The sequence below is a fragment of the Crotalus tigris genome, unplaced genomic scaffold (assembly GCF_016545835.1).
Source record: "Crotalus tigris isolate CLP2741 ecotype Arizona unplaced genomic scaffold, ASM1654583v1 scf7180000024427.8105951120:4207309, whole genome shotgun sequence".
NCBI lineage: Eukaryota > Metazoa > Chordata > Lepidosauria > Squamata > Viperidae > Crotalus > Crotalus tigris.
The window spans coordinates 519,302-537,930 of NW_024100595.1; the positions used below are offsets into that span (position 1 = coordinate 519,302).

The window sequence follows — 18,629 nt, forward strand, 5'->3', positions numbered from 1 at the left end:
AACTGACTGTCTTTGGGCTCCATTTTCTTCTCTCTATATTTCTTAACTTTACTCACTGGCAGGCAAAATTAAAAGGGGTAGGTTCCCTTGTAATATTAAGAATTCTATTTTACTGTGATTGTGTGAACACAGCCATAGTGACCACCGTGCAAAGAAACTCTTGTTGCTTGTTTTGGCTTAGTCTGCAATGTGAGTTCACCCACTGGGACTTAGCACTGTCTGAAAACCAGCCATTATGGTCTCCTCAGTATGCTGTGGCTTTAAAAACTCCTACTTTAGAAGCCACAAGGTGAAAATGGGCTCCACCCCCTTAAATTCAGTTGTGAATTGGATGTTAATGCTTCCAGGGTCCCCCTGCACTCTACTATATATGAAGTCAGTGGCAGAGAGAGGTTGGACTCTATGATTATATAAAATGGACATATAGGAAGAAACAATAAACATTTTTTTAAAAAAGAGGTCATTTAAACAGATGCAGCTTTTCCAGTTACAATTTCACTCCACAAGTTACGCAACACTAGTCTAGATGGCAACCACAGATTCTTCATAGGTGCTTGGATTATACACAACTCTGAACCATAACGTGGCTCTGCACACAACTGTTTTGTCAGTGGGCTAGGAAAGGAGAAATCTTCCTGGCAGCCCCCCCTCCCTGCACCACCACCACCGCTCCCTAGCACGGGTCACACCTGATAATTGCCAACCAAACTGCCAATAAAGAACGGAGACAAGGGACATGGCACCTATTGGCCAAACAAAAAGAAAAGGCATTTTGCTGAAATGTCTAGCAAGCAATTTATTGAGGTCCAATAAAACGTGGCAAACAGCTTCACGCAGGGAACACTGCTGTGCAGAGGCAGATATTTTTGCCGGGCTGAAGATCACATTTGCAATACTTAACCTTTCTTGCCATCTTGCTACCTTGTTAAAAGTCGAGCATTAGTGAGCGCCTTTTTTACTAGGATGAGCAGTTTACACTGGAAGGCCAGGCTCCTGTGTTTTTCTTTATTAGCATTCCCCAGGTTTGTTATGCCAGAATAGGAAAAGAAGCCTCTTCTCAAATTCGCTCCTCCTCAAGGCAACAGATGAAGGAATACAAGCCTGGTCTATTGATATGTAAACCCGTGTTTCACAAATCACATCTTTTCAAATTTCAAATCTTTCCTAATTTGCTCGCCGTTCATATGTCAACAGAAAGAGATGGTACTTTTAGGTGTGGGTTTTTCTTTCTTTGTTTTTAATGCCTCCATTATAACTGCAATGACATTTATGGATCTCCAAAACACTTCAGGAATCAATCACCATATGCCATATTTCTCTAGAATGTAAAACCTGACAAAATGCCCCTTCCATCAATCCAAAGTCCTACTACAGGCAGTTCTCGACTTACAACAGTTTGTTTAGTGACCATTTGAAGTTACAATGGTCCTGAAAAACGTGACTTTGGGCTGTTTTTCACACTCATGACCACTGGGGCATCCCCACAGTCACATGATCTAAATTCAGGTGCTTGGCAACTGATTCACATTTGTGACGGTCGTAGTGTCCCGGGGTCAAGTGATCACTTTTTGCAACCTTCTGATAAGCAAAGTCAATGGGGAGGCCAGATTCACTTAACAATCGTGTTACTAACTTAAGAACTGGAGTGATTCGCTTATCAATTGTGATCAATTGTCCCAAAGAAATGGGACAAAACTCAATAACTGTCTTACTTAAGGACAGAAATTTTGGGCTCAATCGTGGTCATAAGTTGAGGACTACCTGTACTATATCCAAATAATTCTCTTTCTTACATAAACCTTTAAATTAGTTACCCTACCTGAAAACTTGTGGTTCATTCAACTGTTGAAAGGTGAATATTCCTCAAGGCTCCTATTCTTGCAAATTCATCTAAGCTTTTTTTTATTATTATTTTATTTTTGCTTTCTAACATATAGTGAGAATTTGGGAACCTTTATCTCTTTGTGTGTTTACATTCAGGTATTTTATAACTCAGTATAGCTGATGTTGTAGTTAGCCCTGTGGTCCTGATTGCTTCCACCAAGGAGACCTTTCCATATTATCCGATGCCAACAGCATCACTCAGTCTTCTTTGGCACATCCTTGTTAAAGGAATAGAATTCTGCTTTTCAAACCAATGCCTCTGGTTATGGCCTCTTTAACATAAACAATCAATAAAACTCTCTAATACGTGTGGAGATGGGGGGGAGGGTTAAATTTAAACAGCCTTGGCCAACAAGCAGAAGCATCACATAACCCATAAAATGAGGTAATTTGGCACAGCTGTGACTTTGCCATTGAAAATGCTGCCCACTGAAGGCAAGAGGATGGGGGGGGAGGCAGCACAGCAGTCATGAATCTCAGCCAGCGAAAGTAATTGCTTAAACATAGTATTATCACACTCCAGCACAGTACACTATATTTTAATATGATTTAGTAGTGCCATAAATAATAGCACTGATGTTGCTGTAGTTTTGTACAGCACTGGATGCCAACCTTACTTTTTGAAAAGAGAAACTCAAATGCAGCCTAAACGGCAGAGAATCTGAGCACCTGAAGGTATGAGTAATCTAATTCTGTACCCTTCCAAACTTAAACAGGGTTTGCTAGCTCAATATTCCATGCCATTCATTCTATTCTCGGTGTATTTAGCATTTCGTGAAACTTGCAACAGTCCCTGCCATCCTGCTGAGCTTGTTTGGAGAATCTAACAAGGGAGTGCAGGAACATCAGAAGCAAATGGGAAAAATCATTACTTTGAAAGTGGCCCCTGCTCAGAATTCCCCACATCCTGAAAGCAAATGCTTGCTACATAAGTAAGAGCACGTACAGAAGCACAGATAAGTTGGGATGTTGTCAGTTGAACAAGAGGCCATGGTTATGGCCTCTCCTGTGACCTGTCCATTGTGGGCAGAGGTGGTCACTGACCTCCCAATAGTAGACCCTGAGGTTCAAAGAGTTCATGGTGATCCAGCAATTGCTTGCAGAGGGGAGATTTCTAAGATACAGCTAAAAGTTTGTGTGTAAATGTGTTGGCATGCTTATACGCTATACACCTCCAAATAAAGGAGAAACATGTAGGGGATGACCAGGCTAGCCCAAATGAGATCTAAATCCAGCCCACCTTGAATTCCATTGACTCTTATCTACCACCAATTTGCTTTGACTAGTAGTTCAGATTCTTGTAGAGAGCTTTAGCTTACAATATACCTACATATTCATTTGAACTGCCTAAGCTTCTGATATTCTGCACTTGACAAAAGATCTGGGAAAATGATGAAGAAAATAAAGTTCTGCATCTAGACCACGAACATGCAAATAAATCCTATGAAAATGCTAGGAACTAGTTTCTTCTGTTGAGATTGATGCTTTTTTGTAAAATAACAATCATAACATTTTTCTCGTGAAAACGGGAATCCAGCAGGCTTATGCCAATCATTGAACACATGCCTATATGTAGAATTTAACCCTAGTAAACAGCAAATCTTTGCCTAAAGAACTTACTTCAACACATTTTTCTATTGGACTCACTGGAAACTCTTTGATTACAATTGACTATACATCATATCTTTAAATTACACTAGAATCCTTTAGAGCAGTGGTTCTCAACCTGTGGGTCGGGACCCCATTTGGGGTCGAACAACCATTTCACGGGGGTCGCCAAACAACGCAGTCCACCATTTTTTTTCCTTTTTTCCTTAGCTGTGCTACTCACTTTTATTCTATTGGCTTTGAAAGCCAATAGAATAGACTCTCTTGAATAGAGTCTAATTCTATTGGCTTTCAAAAGCCAATAGGAATTGTCCAGGCTGTCTCTGCCCTGCTGAGCCTGTCAAAAGTCCCATTCTGCAAACGGTGCTGCACCAGTTGAGTAGTCCTCGACTTACGACCTGTTGAGTAGTCCTCGACTTACGACCGATTTGGGGTCGTGGCATTTAAAAGGTTGAGAACCACTGCTTTAGAGGTTGTTACAGTCAGAAAAAGAATGAAGAGAAAAGGAGGGTATTATAATTGGATTCAAGTTCTTTCATTTAAAACAAAAGTTTAATTCAATCAAAGTTTGAAACCCTAAAAATATAAGTAGCATAAAAATGCATTGTGCATGGCCATTGTTGTGGGGCAGATGATTAAGAACTGGAGTTTGAGTGCAGGAATCAAAGAATACCACAGACTTAATTGCAGCTGATTTATCATGTTTTCTGGGCACTGCCAAAAAGCTAACGAAGACTAAGGTGATGTCATTTTACAGTGAATAATTGATTTACATTTAATGCAGCACAGTGGGACTCTAAAGGAATTTTCCCTAAGAAAGAACTAAAGATGCTGAAGCTCCACCATTATCCATGCTCTCAGGCCGGTCTTGTTGATACAGAAGTCAATGTGAGTTTAACTGAAGCAAGTTCAACTTCCCTAGAAGCTGCAAACAAGAATGAGCAGGTTTAATTCCCTCTCTTTCTTTACTTCCCTTCTCTCCCTCCTTGGAACTGCTGTGCTTACTTAACCTCCAGGTAGCTATTTAAAAAGAAGACCTGCTAAACAACCATAATGAAGAAATGGAGTCAACAGTGTGGTTATCTAATCGCCTGTCTATTGTGTTTAACATCAGCAGTCCTTTTGCTTACGTGCAGAACATCTTTAGGCTTGTAATGCACTAGGGCAGGGGTAGGCAACCTCGGCTCTTTTATGACTCATGGACTTCAACTCCCAGAATTCCTGAGTCAGCATAGCATAGCTGACTCAGGAATTCTGGGAGTTGAAGTCCATGAGTCATAAAAGAGCTGAGGTTGCCTACCCCTGCACTAGGGGCTAATTCCTATTTCTGAGCACCAGCTATTACTGAAGCAACTGTATGAATTAAAAGGAAATGTTCAGAGGCACAAAATGAGTCCAGTTTCTAAAGGCCTTTTTATGGATAATATACAGAAAAGACTTCTAGGAGTTTTGCTTTTCCATTTGCAACAGGGAAAACCAACTATTTTTTCAATGAAAGTTTGATGAAGCTTCAGAGTGCATTCAAGCATATATCTGTGAATCAAACAAGGATTAAAGGAAAGTACCTAAACTAGGTTACAAAGTGGTAATCCTCCCTCTTCTTCACATTAACATATTTTGACCTGGAGAGATGTTGGTCTGGCTGTTTTATAAATACAGAATGATTAGGGAAATGTACCCTGGCAGCAGTTTTCACAATTGCAATTGTACACTCATTTTAACATCTTTTAGATTGCTCTTTTGGTGAACAAGATGTAGAAAGTGTTATTACTTCACTGAGACAACAGCTGTATCGCATGTGAAATCTTCTGGGCTGGGTCCTTGACATCTCAAGACAGAGTTAAAAATGGCTTTTGTCAAAAACTCTGAAGAAATATTATATTAGCTAGAGCCAGAGTCTGATATAATATAAAGCAACTTCTTCAAATGCATCTGCCTACATTCATTTTACTGAATGGATCTTGTATTAAATTAAGACTGGGGGACAGCAAATGTCTACTAGTCTTTCATGCTCCACTATTAAATGCATTTTTAAATCTGGGAGTTTCCAGCTACTGCACTTGTAAGACCAGATAAGACTTGGTTTGGGTTTTTTTTTTCTTCTCTCAATTCATGGAAATCAAAATCTCCCTCATTGTACTTTGTATCTTAGCTCTTAGTGATTATTTTGCATTATTTTGTTTCTTCCCTCAAAAATACTGAGTAGTGGGGTATAATGTAACAAATGCATGTGTAACTGTTGATTAAAAGTCACTGCCTGTGCTCATGGTTGCAGAAATATACGTATTGATTTGGTTTCACAAAGGAAACAAAGGCAATTTAAATCTCAAACTTTTGCAGCTGCCAGAAAGACAGGTTCCTGTCTCGGAAGATACTAAAATATCTTCTTTTCTGAAAACGTATGTTGTACTTATTGAACAAAAACTGGATTTTTAAAATATTACTTGCTAAACATTCACCATGCTCAATTCATTAGATCCAGTGGGAAGGTTGCCCTCAAGTCCACAAAAATGGGATGGGTACAGCTGTTACACAGAATTAATATTTTAAAAAGGAGCTAAATGAATGAAGTGAAAGTCCCAGTGTATAAAGTTAGATTATTATTGAACTAAAAATAATTTTGCAACTAGGTACTAAACCCACATAGGTGAAGACATATGTTGTGAACTTACTTGTTTACTTCCTTTTTTTAGTTTTAATTTGTTTCACTGCACAGCCAGTGAGAATACAAGGGTTCAAATGCAGCTTTGAATCCAGATTCCTTTTTACTCAAGAAAGGTGCTTCCCCCATCAACAGAAAGAAGGTGAAGAATGATGGCTCCTGTCTTTCCCTGCATTCACTTGTGTTACACCAGGGGTGTCAAACTGCTGGCCCGTGGGCCAGATGCATGATAGTGAAACCGCGCCCACCCCATTGCCGGCAATGGCAAAAAAGTCAGGATAAGTCGCAACACGTCACGTGTGAGTTTGACACCCCTGTATTACACCTTCCAAAATCGATTGCATAAAATTGGGGAGGATTTTAAAATAACGTGGATTAAGGCTCAGAGGAGGGAGAACTTACAAAATGGCTCTTCTACAATTTACACAGGATCAATGATTAAGTTTAATTAAAAAGATAAAAACATTTCAACCTAAAGCAAGATAACTATGAAGTATATTAAAAGATCTAATCCACTCCTCTTTGTTTCATTGGGACAACTAGATGACAACCATGGTAGCTTATTTTTAATTTTCTTTGTGGCACAATGTGAAATAGGCTTTGCTATTTTATACTCAAGTATCGCTAATTTGTTTTTAAGTATCAACTAATATTAGCTGGACTTTAGTCCTTGTGTAGATATACCTATAGACCTGTCTATATATTTGAAGTTTTTGGTACTGTTACACTATATGGCATGCTTTGAAAACCATTTGAACAAAAGCGGAAATATGGCAGCCTGTTTCTTACCAATTTATACATCTAAGTAACCTGAGAATAAGTGCTTTTCTAGAAGGTTACAGCTCTAGGATTACTTATAGAGAAAGCAATCGTGTAATTCTAAGACTTCAGATACTCAACTTCCTGCATCTTCGGCTCTGACATTTTGGACTTGCAAGGTGTAATTAGCCATTAATGCCCTAATTCTGATTTCTTACAGCAGACCAGCCTCCCATCATTTGCAATGAGAGTTTAATATGGGGAGCAATAAAGTGTGCCCAGATTGGGATCTAAAATATATGATGATTCTTGTTCAGCAGCACTAAACCAAAAGGTGCTAATTATTGCTTCCATTCTCCTCCTCTAACATGCCAGCCTGCTCATCAACAGGAATTCATGTGGATTAAATAAATTTCTCTCTTTCCCTCCCCCTCCTTCCTAGCCCAGCTCCACTAATATGTTCATTTTGAATGCTTCTCAAACATTCGCAGGGAAACAACTCTAGCGTAAATATCCCAGAACAAATGGCTGTATATTATACAGGAGGGAGCAGTTGGAAGCCAGACTGGGAATGCACTGAGCCATCTGGCCCAGGCAGTCTCTCCAAAATCCTCAGCTTTGTTTTCACCCCCAGACTCCAAACAACACATTTTCCACTGTGTTGAGCTTACATTTTCCCAAACACTCAGGTCCTGAGTATGCATGTAAATGTCAAGCTTCGCATTCTTCTCAGAGAAGGAAATTGAAATCACCTGCACTTCCTGCTCTTGAAGCAAAAAAGGATTCAAGTCACTGCAATAAATAAATAAATAAATAACCCACCACCCTGGCTTGCCTCACTGCACAAGAGCACTGGACTCCACAGCTCAGATCCCAAGGAGCTGTTTTCTGAGCGGATTCCTATTTTCCTCACAATCGTGCCATTTGCAATTCACTGAACAGAGTGGGGGGGGATTCAGTATCTGTGCACTCAGGCACAACAGCTTGATCAATTTAGGTAAAAAGCAGTATCATATTTGCATCCCTGCTGTAAATGACACAGAGGGTTTGAAGTATCAGAGATGACATGATAGAGCATCTTTGACTGCCTCACATGTTAGAAAGAAGAACATTTTGAAATCAGCTGGATTTATGTCTGTGTTTAGGCTGTGTTGGAGGGAAATCTACTTTCTGATGTGGTATTTTGAAGAAAAACAAAAGAATCAGTGAGTGGTCTTGACGAGATTTCTGCCTTCACGTTATTCCAGTGCTGAGTTGGCAAGGAAGCTATTGATCTACAAAAGGGATATTTTGGTTCGCACAACTATTAAAATTTCACTCACTCTGATCCAGGTTTAAGAAAAAGAGCATATCCACAAAGACAGAGTTTACATCCATAAGCCTGAATGATCTCTCTCACAATGACAAAGCTATCTTTTGTCTAAAATCCCAGTCAAAATTTTCTTCTGAGCTGAACTTGACTTCTAGAGGTATCACGGATACATACTTGACAGCAATGCAAAACGTACCTCTGTCAAGAAATGGCAGCCATGAAAATCTATACTGTATGAATGAATGCAGAAATGGTTTGCTGTTGCCTTCTTTTGAATTTTTTTGTAACTTCACCATCTAGCCTGCTACTACTTTGAGATTTCTAGTCTTTCCCTGTACATTCCCTCTCAGCTTCTCAAGATAAGGCCAAACTGATTCCAGTTTCCTGTATAACAGTGTTTTTCAAACTTGGCAACTTTAAAATGTATGGACCTCAACTCCCGGCATATTGGTTGAAGAATTCTGGGAGATGAAGTCCACACATCTTTAAAAAATGCTAAACTTGAAAAATACTGCTATATAACATCAATGGCTGCATTCAAACATGCCAAGGTTTTCTAAGAGAATTATTTCCAGGTCTCTTCCCTAAAAGTAGTTTGCTGCAAAGATACTGACAATGTTTGTATAATATTCTTGGCTTCCAGAACTCATTGTTTAGATAGCAGCTTCTCAAGCACAGCATTTTTCCATGATTTTCTTACAAACCGCCACAACTACAGTATCAGGCAAACAGAACAAAGAAAATAAATAAATAACACAACAGGAATGTAGCTCAACCATAAATGATAAAGTAGATGAAAATACTTTAGAAAGAAACAAATATATCCAGTTAGGGGGGAAAGGTTAATTTACAAAATCAGGTGGTTTCATGATTCACTTACCTAACTTGTGGCATAGGCCTCTGACATCACTACTACAAATTTAAAAAATAAAAACTAGTCCTTCCCTTTTACACCGGCCAGGGCCCTTTGTTCATATATCCCTAGAGGCCTCTAAGAGCCCTGCCTCTCTCAATCTGGCTGAATGTAAGTATGAAAATCATTAAAGCTGCACATGAAACAGTGAGTACAATCTCAAAATGTTGTTGCTGATGACGTGTCACTTGCCAATACCATGCCACTGAAACCTGGCGGCTCCTGTCACCATTTCATTTACCCGCCATCTTTCCATTCCAATTTGTGCCAAGATTCAGATACTAGTATACCCCTCCTCTATGATGTTGGATAACATATAAAGTGCATTACAGTAAAAATTGAAGGAGCATCTGCCCACGCTGCATAGAACTTAATTCCAAGCAGAAAGTTACTTAAGATTCTCCAAATATTCCTCGCATTCTGTTTTAAAACCTAAGTGGCAACTTTATAAGGGGACAATTGTGAACAATTCAGCAGACTCCTTGACCTGCCTTACAGATATTTCATTAACGAGGATAGAAGTTTCAAGATCTCCAGAATATTTGAGTTTACAAAAAACAAGTCTTTCTGCTTTCTGGAAACATTAACATATCATAACACAAAGCTCCCTGATATAACCAGAAATTAACTTAAGGTTTTTTTTTTACATATAATAATATGACAATGACAACTAAGCTCATGCATTTAATAAAAATACAAAGAACATTTGTATCTATTGGCTTGGAATTCTTATCAGCCACTTCTCAATAAGGAATTTTAACCTTTTTTTAAAAAAAATTGTATTACTCAGCTCTGGATTTTATTCTCTAAAACTGTTATTCTGCAATCTTGTTCTTCTATCCCTTCCCCCTTTTCCCCAAATCAATAATTAGTCCTAACGTTAGGGTTAAATGTAAAACATTTTAAAGTAAAAGGCTGGTTGCTATTAAGTGGATAATAGTTTGTATCTGAATTCCAAGTGAGATCTGGCAGTGGTTTGATCTTGTGGAAACAACAGCTGTGTAACCGTGTTCCTGTTTTACTTTACCAGAAGAAATCTGCAGGTCAATTGACAACCATCCAGTCATAAAATGCTAGTAAACAGGTGTTTTAAAACTAAGGTAGGCCAAATCATGATTTTCTACAGAGAAATTCAATTTCGAAAAGGAAAAAAACATTAACTCTTGAATGACTACAATTTGGAAAATGGCTCAATTATAATTTCTTTTTTAAAAAAAGGATTATGCAATTACACTCATACACAAAACAACGAGAGGTCCTCTTTAAATACAAACTTATAAATTATTGTCATTATTGGTGCATTTTTTTAAGATTTGTGGTTTAAGGGCTGGAATTGTTCTGCTGTCAGTTGTTATAGATATATTCCAAAAGGATTTCTTACTAGTTTTACTAAATGTTAGAATTGCAACTGCTCCATTTCTTCCTTTTCTTTACCCTTCTATTGTAAGACAGCCATCAATGGCAGGAAAAGATGTTTCATGAGCATCAAAGACAGCTTCTAAAACAAACTCAACTGTTTGACCTTTCTGGTTTGGTGTCAGAAAGCTACCAAAAACAAATGAAAGTTTAGAAGGCAGAATTCTGAAACACCCAAAACCTGGCTTGTGACCATATGTATGAACGCAGTAAGCAAAAGAAAAAAGAAAAATAAATAAATAAATATTATTTCATTTGTATTTTTTTTAAAAAAAATATGAATCAGATAAAATCAGATGATTTAATAACTTTCAGAACATTAACCTGAACTTAAACAAATCTGATCTCAAAAAATTAAAAATTATCAAATCTTATAAAAAACATAAAATGTTCTTAATTTAAAAAAAGATACACTGTACAATAATACTTGAATTCAAAGGAATAAAATGATCTCCTTTAGTTCAATATTTTACTGTATGGCTAGAGGTGTGGAGGTTTTGTGTTTTGTGTTGTTGTTTTTTTTTACCCGAAACCACAATTGTAGGGCACCGAGAGTGAACATGCAATAAAAATGCCATAATGAAAATTAGGCTGTATCGAAGGCAGAGCTTTTTCAATCACAAAATTACTCAGGAGCATTAAGTTTCTAAAATAAGTGTTTATCACCCATGACACATCCCACCGCAAATCTACCGAGATTTAAGATCTTCCCCTAAAATACTTAACCCAGGAATTACAAAGGAGTAAACAAATGCCGTACGTCTTTATTTGTTTAATTATCTGCTCGGGCACATTAGGTGGCTACAAGTATCGCTTGGCAAGGGCGGGGGGCGGGGGTTGCTTTTCCTGGGGTTTCTTTTCCACCTCTTTTCGTTCTTATAATTAAAATGGGGGGGGGGAGAGAGAAAGAGAGAGAATTCTGTGATCTGGGAGCCTTCCGGGGAAATCAGAAGCTGTCGTTTATTTATTTATTTATTTATTTGGTAAACAGCTACCGGGTCTAATTAAACCTTAGGAAGGGGAGGGGAGGAGCAAGAGGAGGTAAGGCAGGCAAAATGAATACCGTTTGCCCAAAAGTAATTCCTCCCTGCGCGCGCGCGCAGTGTAATCGGATCTCAGCTGCTGCTTGGCCCTCGCCCACCGAAGGGGGCTTGGCGAGAGCCACGGTGATCCTGTACCTTTAAGAGCGCGGTTGGTTCACCCCGCCCTGGCTCCTGGCCAATCTAAAACCGAGCACAGGAGGCGCTTCCCCTAAAGCTCCGCCAAGGTCCAATTCAGCCAGGGCTACCGCCTCAACTGACTGAGTCGCTCAAGGCGATAAATCAATGCAAACGCACACGGCTGTGTTTTTTGTTGTTGTTGTTGTTTTGTTTTGTTTTAAGGAGTCGATTTGAGTAACGATCCGCTAGGAGGAAAGCTTCGTTCCTCTCCGCTCGCCTCGACTCGCTGCGCCTTTTTTTTTTTTTTTTTTTTTTGCATCCATCGTCCGAGATTGGCAAGGAGGCTGGGAATTTGGAGGGGCTGGGAAAACCTCTGGATGAAACTGGGAAGGAAGGCGGGTGGGAAGCCCTTTCTCCCCGACTGAAGAGGAGGAGGAGGAGGCGGGTTCTGAAAACTCTGCCGCTTCTTTTTCTCTCTCGCAAGCGAGAGGGAATTGGGGGGGGGGGAGGGTTGGTCCAACTCTGAACCTTGCGGTTCAGTAACGGCGTTTAAGGCTGAGATCCTGCTCAGGAATACTTGGCAAGGACCTCTTTGAAAACAAACCCCGCCAAACCTGGCAAGAACAGGACGGGGAAGGAGAAGAAACGATCCGATCGGACTTCGTGAGCGCGCCCGCCCGCCCTAATCTGAGTTGCCAGCACGCTGGATTTTCCAACAGGAAGAAGGCCGGGATGGACGGCCCGTCTCGGCGCATAAAAGGGGGCAACCACCCACGTTTTGGTCTTCGCTTTCCTTCTCACCCTGACTACTCGGCCGCGGCCGGCCTGGCCTTCGCCTAGAGATCCCGGTGTAATCCAGATTTCGCAGCTCGCTAACTAAACCGCCTTCCAACGCTCTCAAGCTCCTTCCAACCCGGCCTTTCGGTTTCCAAAGCGCAACTCCCCTAAACGCCTCCGCCTCCAGAGCCTCCCACTCGCCTCGGCTTTCTTCCACTTTGATCATTTCACAAGAAAGGGAAGGAAAGCAAGACTTACTTGTTTTGTCATGGAGTCGATTAAACGGACATAAAAATCCTGTTCGGTTCTTATCCCTGGAAGCCGGAATGGGGAGAAAGGGGAGAGAGAATGAGAGAGAGAAATAGAACAATTAAGCGAAAGCACGAAAGGCAAAAACTGAGAAAGCTCCTTTTCTTTTTTCTTTCTTTTTCCCCTAAACTTGCCAAATACTTTGGGGTCCCGAACTACGGGAGAAGGTCTTGAAAGTTGGAAACACGTAATAATACCTCTCCATCCTCTCGAAGCTAATCGCAAATCTATTTATTCAGAGTCAATAAATGGTCAAAACAGACCCGCCTTGCTTTCTTTAGTCCTCTGTTTCCCCCTCCCCCCAGGATCTCTCATTTAACTGGCACAGAAAACGAGGTGATCCTTTTGCCCACACCAAACTTGTGGTGCACCCTAATCGATTGGACGAAGGTGAGCCTTCGCTCCCAATTTGGGGGTCGGGAGGACGGCAAGAGAGAAAAATTGTCATCCAGGTGAAGGGGACATTCTGTTTTATTTGGATTTCCACCGAAGCAAAATATTGGGTCTGGCAAATCTTGAAAGCATCACGGGACTATACAGGTGTTGGGCTTCTTCCTTTTTTTTTTTTTTTTTTTTGGAGTGGGGGGTGCTGCTTAAGGTCGGGCGGCTATCTTGGGAGAAACGTTCAAGAAGAACGAGCCGCTGGCCGAGAAATTCTGCTCAAGTTTTAAAAAGCTATCCGGTCCCGTTGCTGCTGCTGTTTCTGTTTTTTAAAAGACAACCGCGACGGAGATTTCGCTCGCCCTGTCTCTTGGCTAATGCACCCCGAGCCCGGTGGGGCAAGCCTCCCCTCCCCTTTCCGTTCCCTTCCAGGGGAAAACAGACGTACTGAACGAAGGAATTCCCTGGAGATTTAAAGCCGCCCGGAGCTGTCAAGCATAGGCAGAACAAGGCTCACCGTTACTATAGAGGAGTTGTAGCCGGTAATGGATCCCGTTGTTGGTCTTTTCGCTGCTGGCTTCCTGAAGCGAAAGGACACACAAGTGTTAGGAGCAGGACCAGCAACCGGAGCAGCAAGGCGCTCCTAAAGAGCCCTAAATCCCGGCCTCGTCGCGGGTTGCTACTTATTTCTTTACTGCCGCCTCCCCCCCCCCCCAGACACACACACTCCTCTCCAGATCGGGACAATAGTCAAAGGGGGTTGAGTTCAACCCAATCTGTTCTGGGTATGGATAGAAGGGCCAGGAGCAGGTTGGAAAAGTGCCGGGAAGGGAAACACTTAGAGACCGGGCCGAAAAACAAAAAAAAAGTCAAAAGTTGGCAGATTGCTGGGCGGGGGTCGGCCAAGTGTGACTTTGAAGCGATCCCGCAGAGGCCGAGCTCTCTTCTCTAGGACGGGTCCGGGCAGGAAGAGAGGACTCCGGCGTACAAGGAATCCATCTCTTATCTGCTGACACGCGAGCGTGCAGAGCGCCCGTTCACACATACACTTACTTTCTCCTTCTCCACGAAGCCCACGAAGGCGGTGCGCTCGATCTCCACGGGCTGCCCCTGCCGATCGTACAAAGCCAGCACGAAGTGGAAGAAGTTCGATTTCCGCAAGTTGGAAGGCGGCTGCTTCTCGAAATGAGCCCGGGCCAGGCCTACCCCGCTGCGGCCAAAGAGACTGAATTAGGCGCGCTTGCTTCGTCCCGGCCCTGCTGCTCCCCTAGCCGAGAGATTTCCCATTCGCGAGCCGGGTCGAGTCCGGCGAAAAGATACTAGTACGAGTACTTGATGCTACGAGTCCTAGCATCAAGCGAGCTGCTCGGGTCAACAAGCGGGGTCCTCCTGGTCAGGTCCCTAAGCCTGGGTCAATTTCATGCTGGGGAGGGGGGGGGCAAGGCTCCCCAAGCTCTAAGGAAGAAATGAAGCAGGTGGTACTTCCATCACAGGGGAGAAACTGAGCTCCGCAGGAACCCCTGGCCTCGGCAACCCCGAAGCAACCGCTGCCTTTCCGAACCGCCAAAACCGTCCCTGGCAAATCAACCCGGGAGGAAAAGAGGCCTTTAAGCTCTCTTTTCTTTAGCTTTTGCTTTCCTGCAGCCTGAATTAGCAAGCCGAAATTGCCGGCTGCTCGAATTGCCCCGGGGGATGCTCCCGCTGCCCTACCCAAGGCCACGCTTTCCCAGGTCGGGTCACTGCGGCCTCAGCTGTCACTAACTCCGCCTGATGCCCGAAGCGCTACTCTCGCTCGCAGGAAGATCCTCTCGGATTCCAACCCCGCTCTCGTCCGAGCAGGAAACATCCCTACAAAACTTTCCCATCATTTCACGCCGGCTTTGTCCCCCCGCACCACTTTCCCTTCCCGAGCAGAAGAGGCGGGGGACGGAGGGAGGGACGGAGGGATCCAGCCGAGCGGGACCGATGTCTTCGCGACCTGTCAAGGTTCCCAGCCGCCCGGTTCAAATTAAGGCCCTGGCTTCAACCCCAGAAAACGGGAGTTTGGGAGTAAGCATCGCGCGGAGGACAGCCGAACTTAGTTCCCGGGAGCTCTGGGCTGGAAGTGGCTGGAAAGTTGAAAAGGTCCCGGGCGGTACCTTTCTTGAAAGGAATCGCTGGAGGGAAGGGACCGGCTTGTTGTCGACGAGCAAAAAATATATTATAAGACCACCCACAAGCAAGCAAAGTTGTTGCGAAAGTGACAGGACACGTTGCCACCGACATTTGTTGGGTGCAACTTAAAAAGAAGGGAGGTTTTAGGAGAACGGGGAAAATATGTCCCCGGTTCGGAACTGAGAAATTAATCGGAGAGGGAGGGAAGGAGAGAGAGATGGGGAACAGCACGGGCAGCCTAATTTTGCTTTTGAATGTGAGTATGGGAAGGGTCAACATATTTGGGGGCGATTCCTGAATGAAAAACTCCATAGTCTTTGGGATGGGGAAAAGGAGAGAGGGAGAGAGGGAGAGGGGGGGGGAGAAAGAAAGAAGAAAAAGAAAGAGAAAGAAAGAAAGAAAGAAAGAAAGGAAGGAAGGAAGAAAGAAAGAAAGAAAGAAAGAAAGAAAGAAAGAAAGAAAGAAAGAAAGAAAGAAAGAAAGAAAGAAAGAAAGAAAGAAAGAAAGAAAGAAAGAAAGAAAAACTGGTTCAGCGGCTACTCGGGCCCTGAGATTAAAAAGTCATTTGGGGTCAAGGTATCGCTGGGAAGCACTGCCCACCAGCTACAGACCGGAGGCTGACTGGACCGCTGGATTTTCGAGTCAGGGAAGGCAGGCGAAGGGAGGGATGCTGCCGCGAGCTCTACCTACCTCTGCGCCGCGGTGTTTGCATCCAGGACGCCGGCTCCCTGCATCCAAGTCCTGACCGCGTTCATGCCGGCGCCCAGGGGCTCTTCCTTCATGCTGCTTCCACTCCTTTGAATACTTTCCTGAATCCCAAACATGAATTAAGGACAACCAAAACCCTCCCTTCTTCTTGAAAAAAAAAAAGTAGAAAAAGCAAGGAAAAACAAAAATGCAAAACACAGCCACAGCGCAGGGTGTTGACAAGAAGAAAAGCGCGGAGCGGGTCGGGGTTTTCGTTTCACTCCCCCTCTTGCTTTTTTCTTTGCTTTCTTTCTTTCTTTCTTTCTTTTTTTCTTTCTTTCTTTCTTTCTTTCTCTGGAACGGCTGCTGAATCAAAGCAAATCAGAGAAAATCAAACACAGACATTGAAGGGATGGGGGGGGGAGAAGAGAAAAAGAAGAGGGGGGGAAATCCAAAGGGTTACAAAAAATCTCCCCCCGGGGCCGGCTGCGGATGCTCTAGCGGGTGCCTGACGAGCTTGTTCTTTGGAGGGTGGGCGCGAGACACCGGGTGGCCTCTTCCTCCTCCTCCTCCTCTTCCTCCTCCTCCTCCTCTTTTTCTTTAAAAAAATCAGAATATGGTTTTTCTTCTTGGCTGGCTGGCCGGGATCGCGCAAGAAGTCGCAGGACGTGGCCGGCGGCGTCCCTTCCGTGCTGAAGTCCTCCCCCCTTTTGGATCGCCGAAGAAAGAAGGCAGTTTAAGAAACAATAGGTTCAACCAGCGCTGCGGCGGCGGCTGTAGAGGTGGTGGTGGCGGCGGCGGCGGCGGCGGCGGCGCCCTTGGTTACATCAAGTGTCATTTTCCAGTGACAAGAAAGCGGCAACTTTGCGATCCGTCCTCGGCGAGTCCCCTTCTCTTGCAGGGCTTTCCCTCCGGCCAAAGACTGGCGCTCGCCCTTTCTCTCTCCCTCTCTGGCTTCTTCTTCGCCCCCTCTCCAGCCTTCCTCCAACAGCGCAGGAAGCTTAGCTGGCTGCTGGGGAGCCCGAGAGAGAGAGAGAGAGAGAGAGAGAGAGACGGGCAGAGGAAGACACGCGGCGCGCGTACGCCGGGAAAGGTAAGCGCACCCCCCCTGGGTGGATTGAGATCCTCTTGGCTTCCTCCCCCCCACCTCTGCTCCCTCCTCCCGGCTTAAATCGGAGTGGTTTGCAGGCTTTCTCAATGGAATCTACTTCGACTCTCCCCGCAGCTAAACACGAGCACACCAGCCCCAGTGGGCAGGGGGCGGCGCCCTGAGGGCCGGAGCCCGCCCCTGCCCACATTTGCATAGCGTCATAACTTCCTCGGCCCCTCCACGCCCACCAATCGCCGCGGAGGAAAGCCGAGACGCCGCCGACGCCGACGCCGCGGACGGCCCCGGGGACACGCCCCCCTCATTAGCATGGCCCAACCTTCCCCGCCCCCTTTCGCCGGGGGAAGACCCGGAGAAAGTTGTGGCGGAAGGCGCGGGAAGGCGCGGTGCGCTCCGCCAAGCCTGCAGGGAAAAAAACGACCGGCGGACGGGGAGATCCGCGCGGGCAGGAAGAGCGGAAGGGCAGCAGCGATGAGGGCCGCCGGGAGGAGGTCGAGCAAGGAGCCTGGGGCCCACGTGCTGGAAAGGGAGCCGCCCGAGCCGTCTTTCGGGCGGTTCTTGTTCTTCCTAGTGGGAGCGGAGCGGAGAAACCAAAAAAAAAAGTTTTACGCGGCGGTTGAGGATCGGGCGCTTCGAGTTCCGCGACCCAAAGCCGCATCGAAGTTCCGAGGCCGGAAAGAATCTCCAGAGAAAGGCGGCGAGGAAGGAGGGGGGAGTCGTTGGAGAGGCCGGGAGGGCGGAGAGCCGAGGGTTTTGCTGCCCGCGTGGGAATTTCGATCTCCACGCGCCCTCCCCCTGCGCCCTCCAAGACAGGATCGTCCGAGTGTCTAAAGATGATTCAGAATAACAGCCACAGGGATAATAATAATAATAATCCCAACGAAACAGAAAGCCTTTAATTAATTAAAGCGTTTCAAGGCGCGCAGCTGTCACCCACTAGGCCAGATTTCTTTTGCAGCGGCAGAGAGACAACCTGACCTTCCTTCCTTCCTTCCTTCCTTCCTTCCTTCCTTCCTTCCTGCAGACAGTGATCTCAACCCGTTTTTCATGATCTGGAGATTAATGTACTTTATTTTTAAATCGCCACCCGAAGAAGTCAGAAAGCACAGATGGGCAATCCCTTCCACGTACACCTACCTCTAGACTTAGATGGCACTGTATGAAACGCCGGGTTGTTTTGTTGGTTAAGGAAAAACAACGTCAGCTCGGTACTTTGAAGTTATTGCCACAAGGATCTTGCAATGCTTTTGATTTAAAAAAATAATAGCGCGCTCTTTCTTCTTTCCCAACCCACGCGGTGTCCAATCTCCATGCCGAAAGTCGCTTTCTGACACGGAGTAGATCTTTATTGGAAAGGGATTTCAGAAATAATAATCATAATAATACGACGAACCATAATAATAAGTTAAAGAAGTGGCAGCTGTGACTTCACATTGTTTTGAACAGAGAATAATAATATGCTCTCCATCGTCTTTAGCAATAACAGAGGGCTATGTGAT

The 18,629-nt window shown here is 44.1% G+C and overlaps 1 protein-coding gene across 6 annotated transcripts in view; it reads right to left on the reverse strand.

Moving 5' to 3' along the window:
• EBF1 (EBF transcription factor 1) overlaps positions 1 to 17,314 on the reverse strand; it is a 388,671-nt gene extending 371,357 nt beyond the window's left edge. For 2 of the 6 annotated variants that reach the window (XM_039330252.1, XM_039330250.1), the window contains exons 1-4: positions 16,026 to 17,314; positions 14,235 to 14,391; positions 13,699 to 13,762; positions 12,750 to 12,805 (exon numbers count right to left, since the gene is read on the reverse strand). In XM_039330252.1, the coding sequence (XP_039186186.1) occupies positions 12,750 to 12,805; positions 13,699 to 13,762; positions 14,235 to 14,391; positions 16,026 to 16,159 (411 nt within the window). In that variant the 5' untranslated portion in view covers positions 16,160 to 17,314. The remainder of the gene's footprint in view (positions 1 to 12,749; positions 12,806 to 13,698; positions 13,763 to 14,234; positions 14,392 to 16,025) is intronic. The other 4 variants (XM_039330251.1, XM_039330253.1, XM_039330256.1 and 1 more) reach the window with 4 other exon arrangements.
• Positions 17,315 to 18,629: the final 1,315 nt, after the last annotated feature.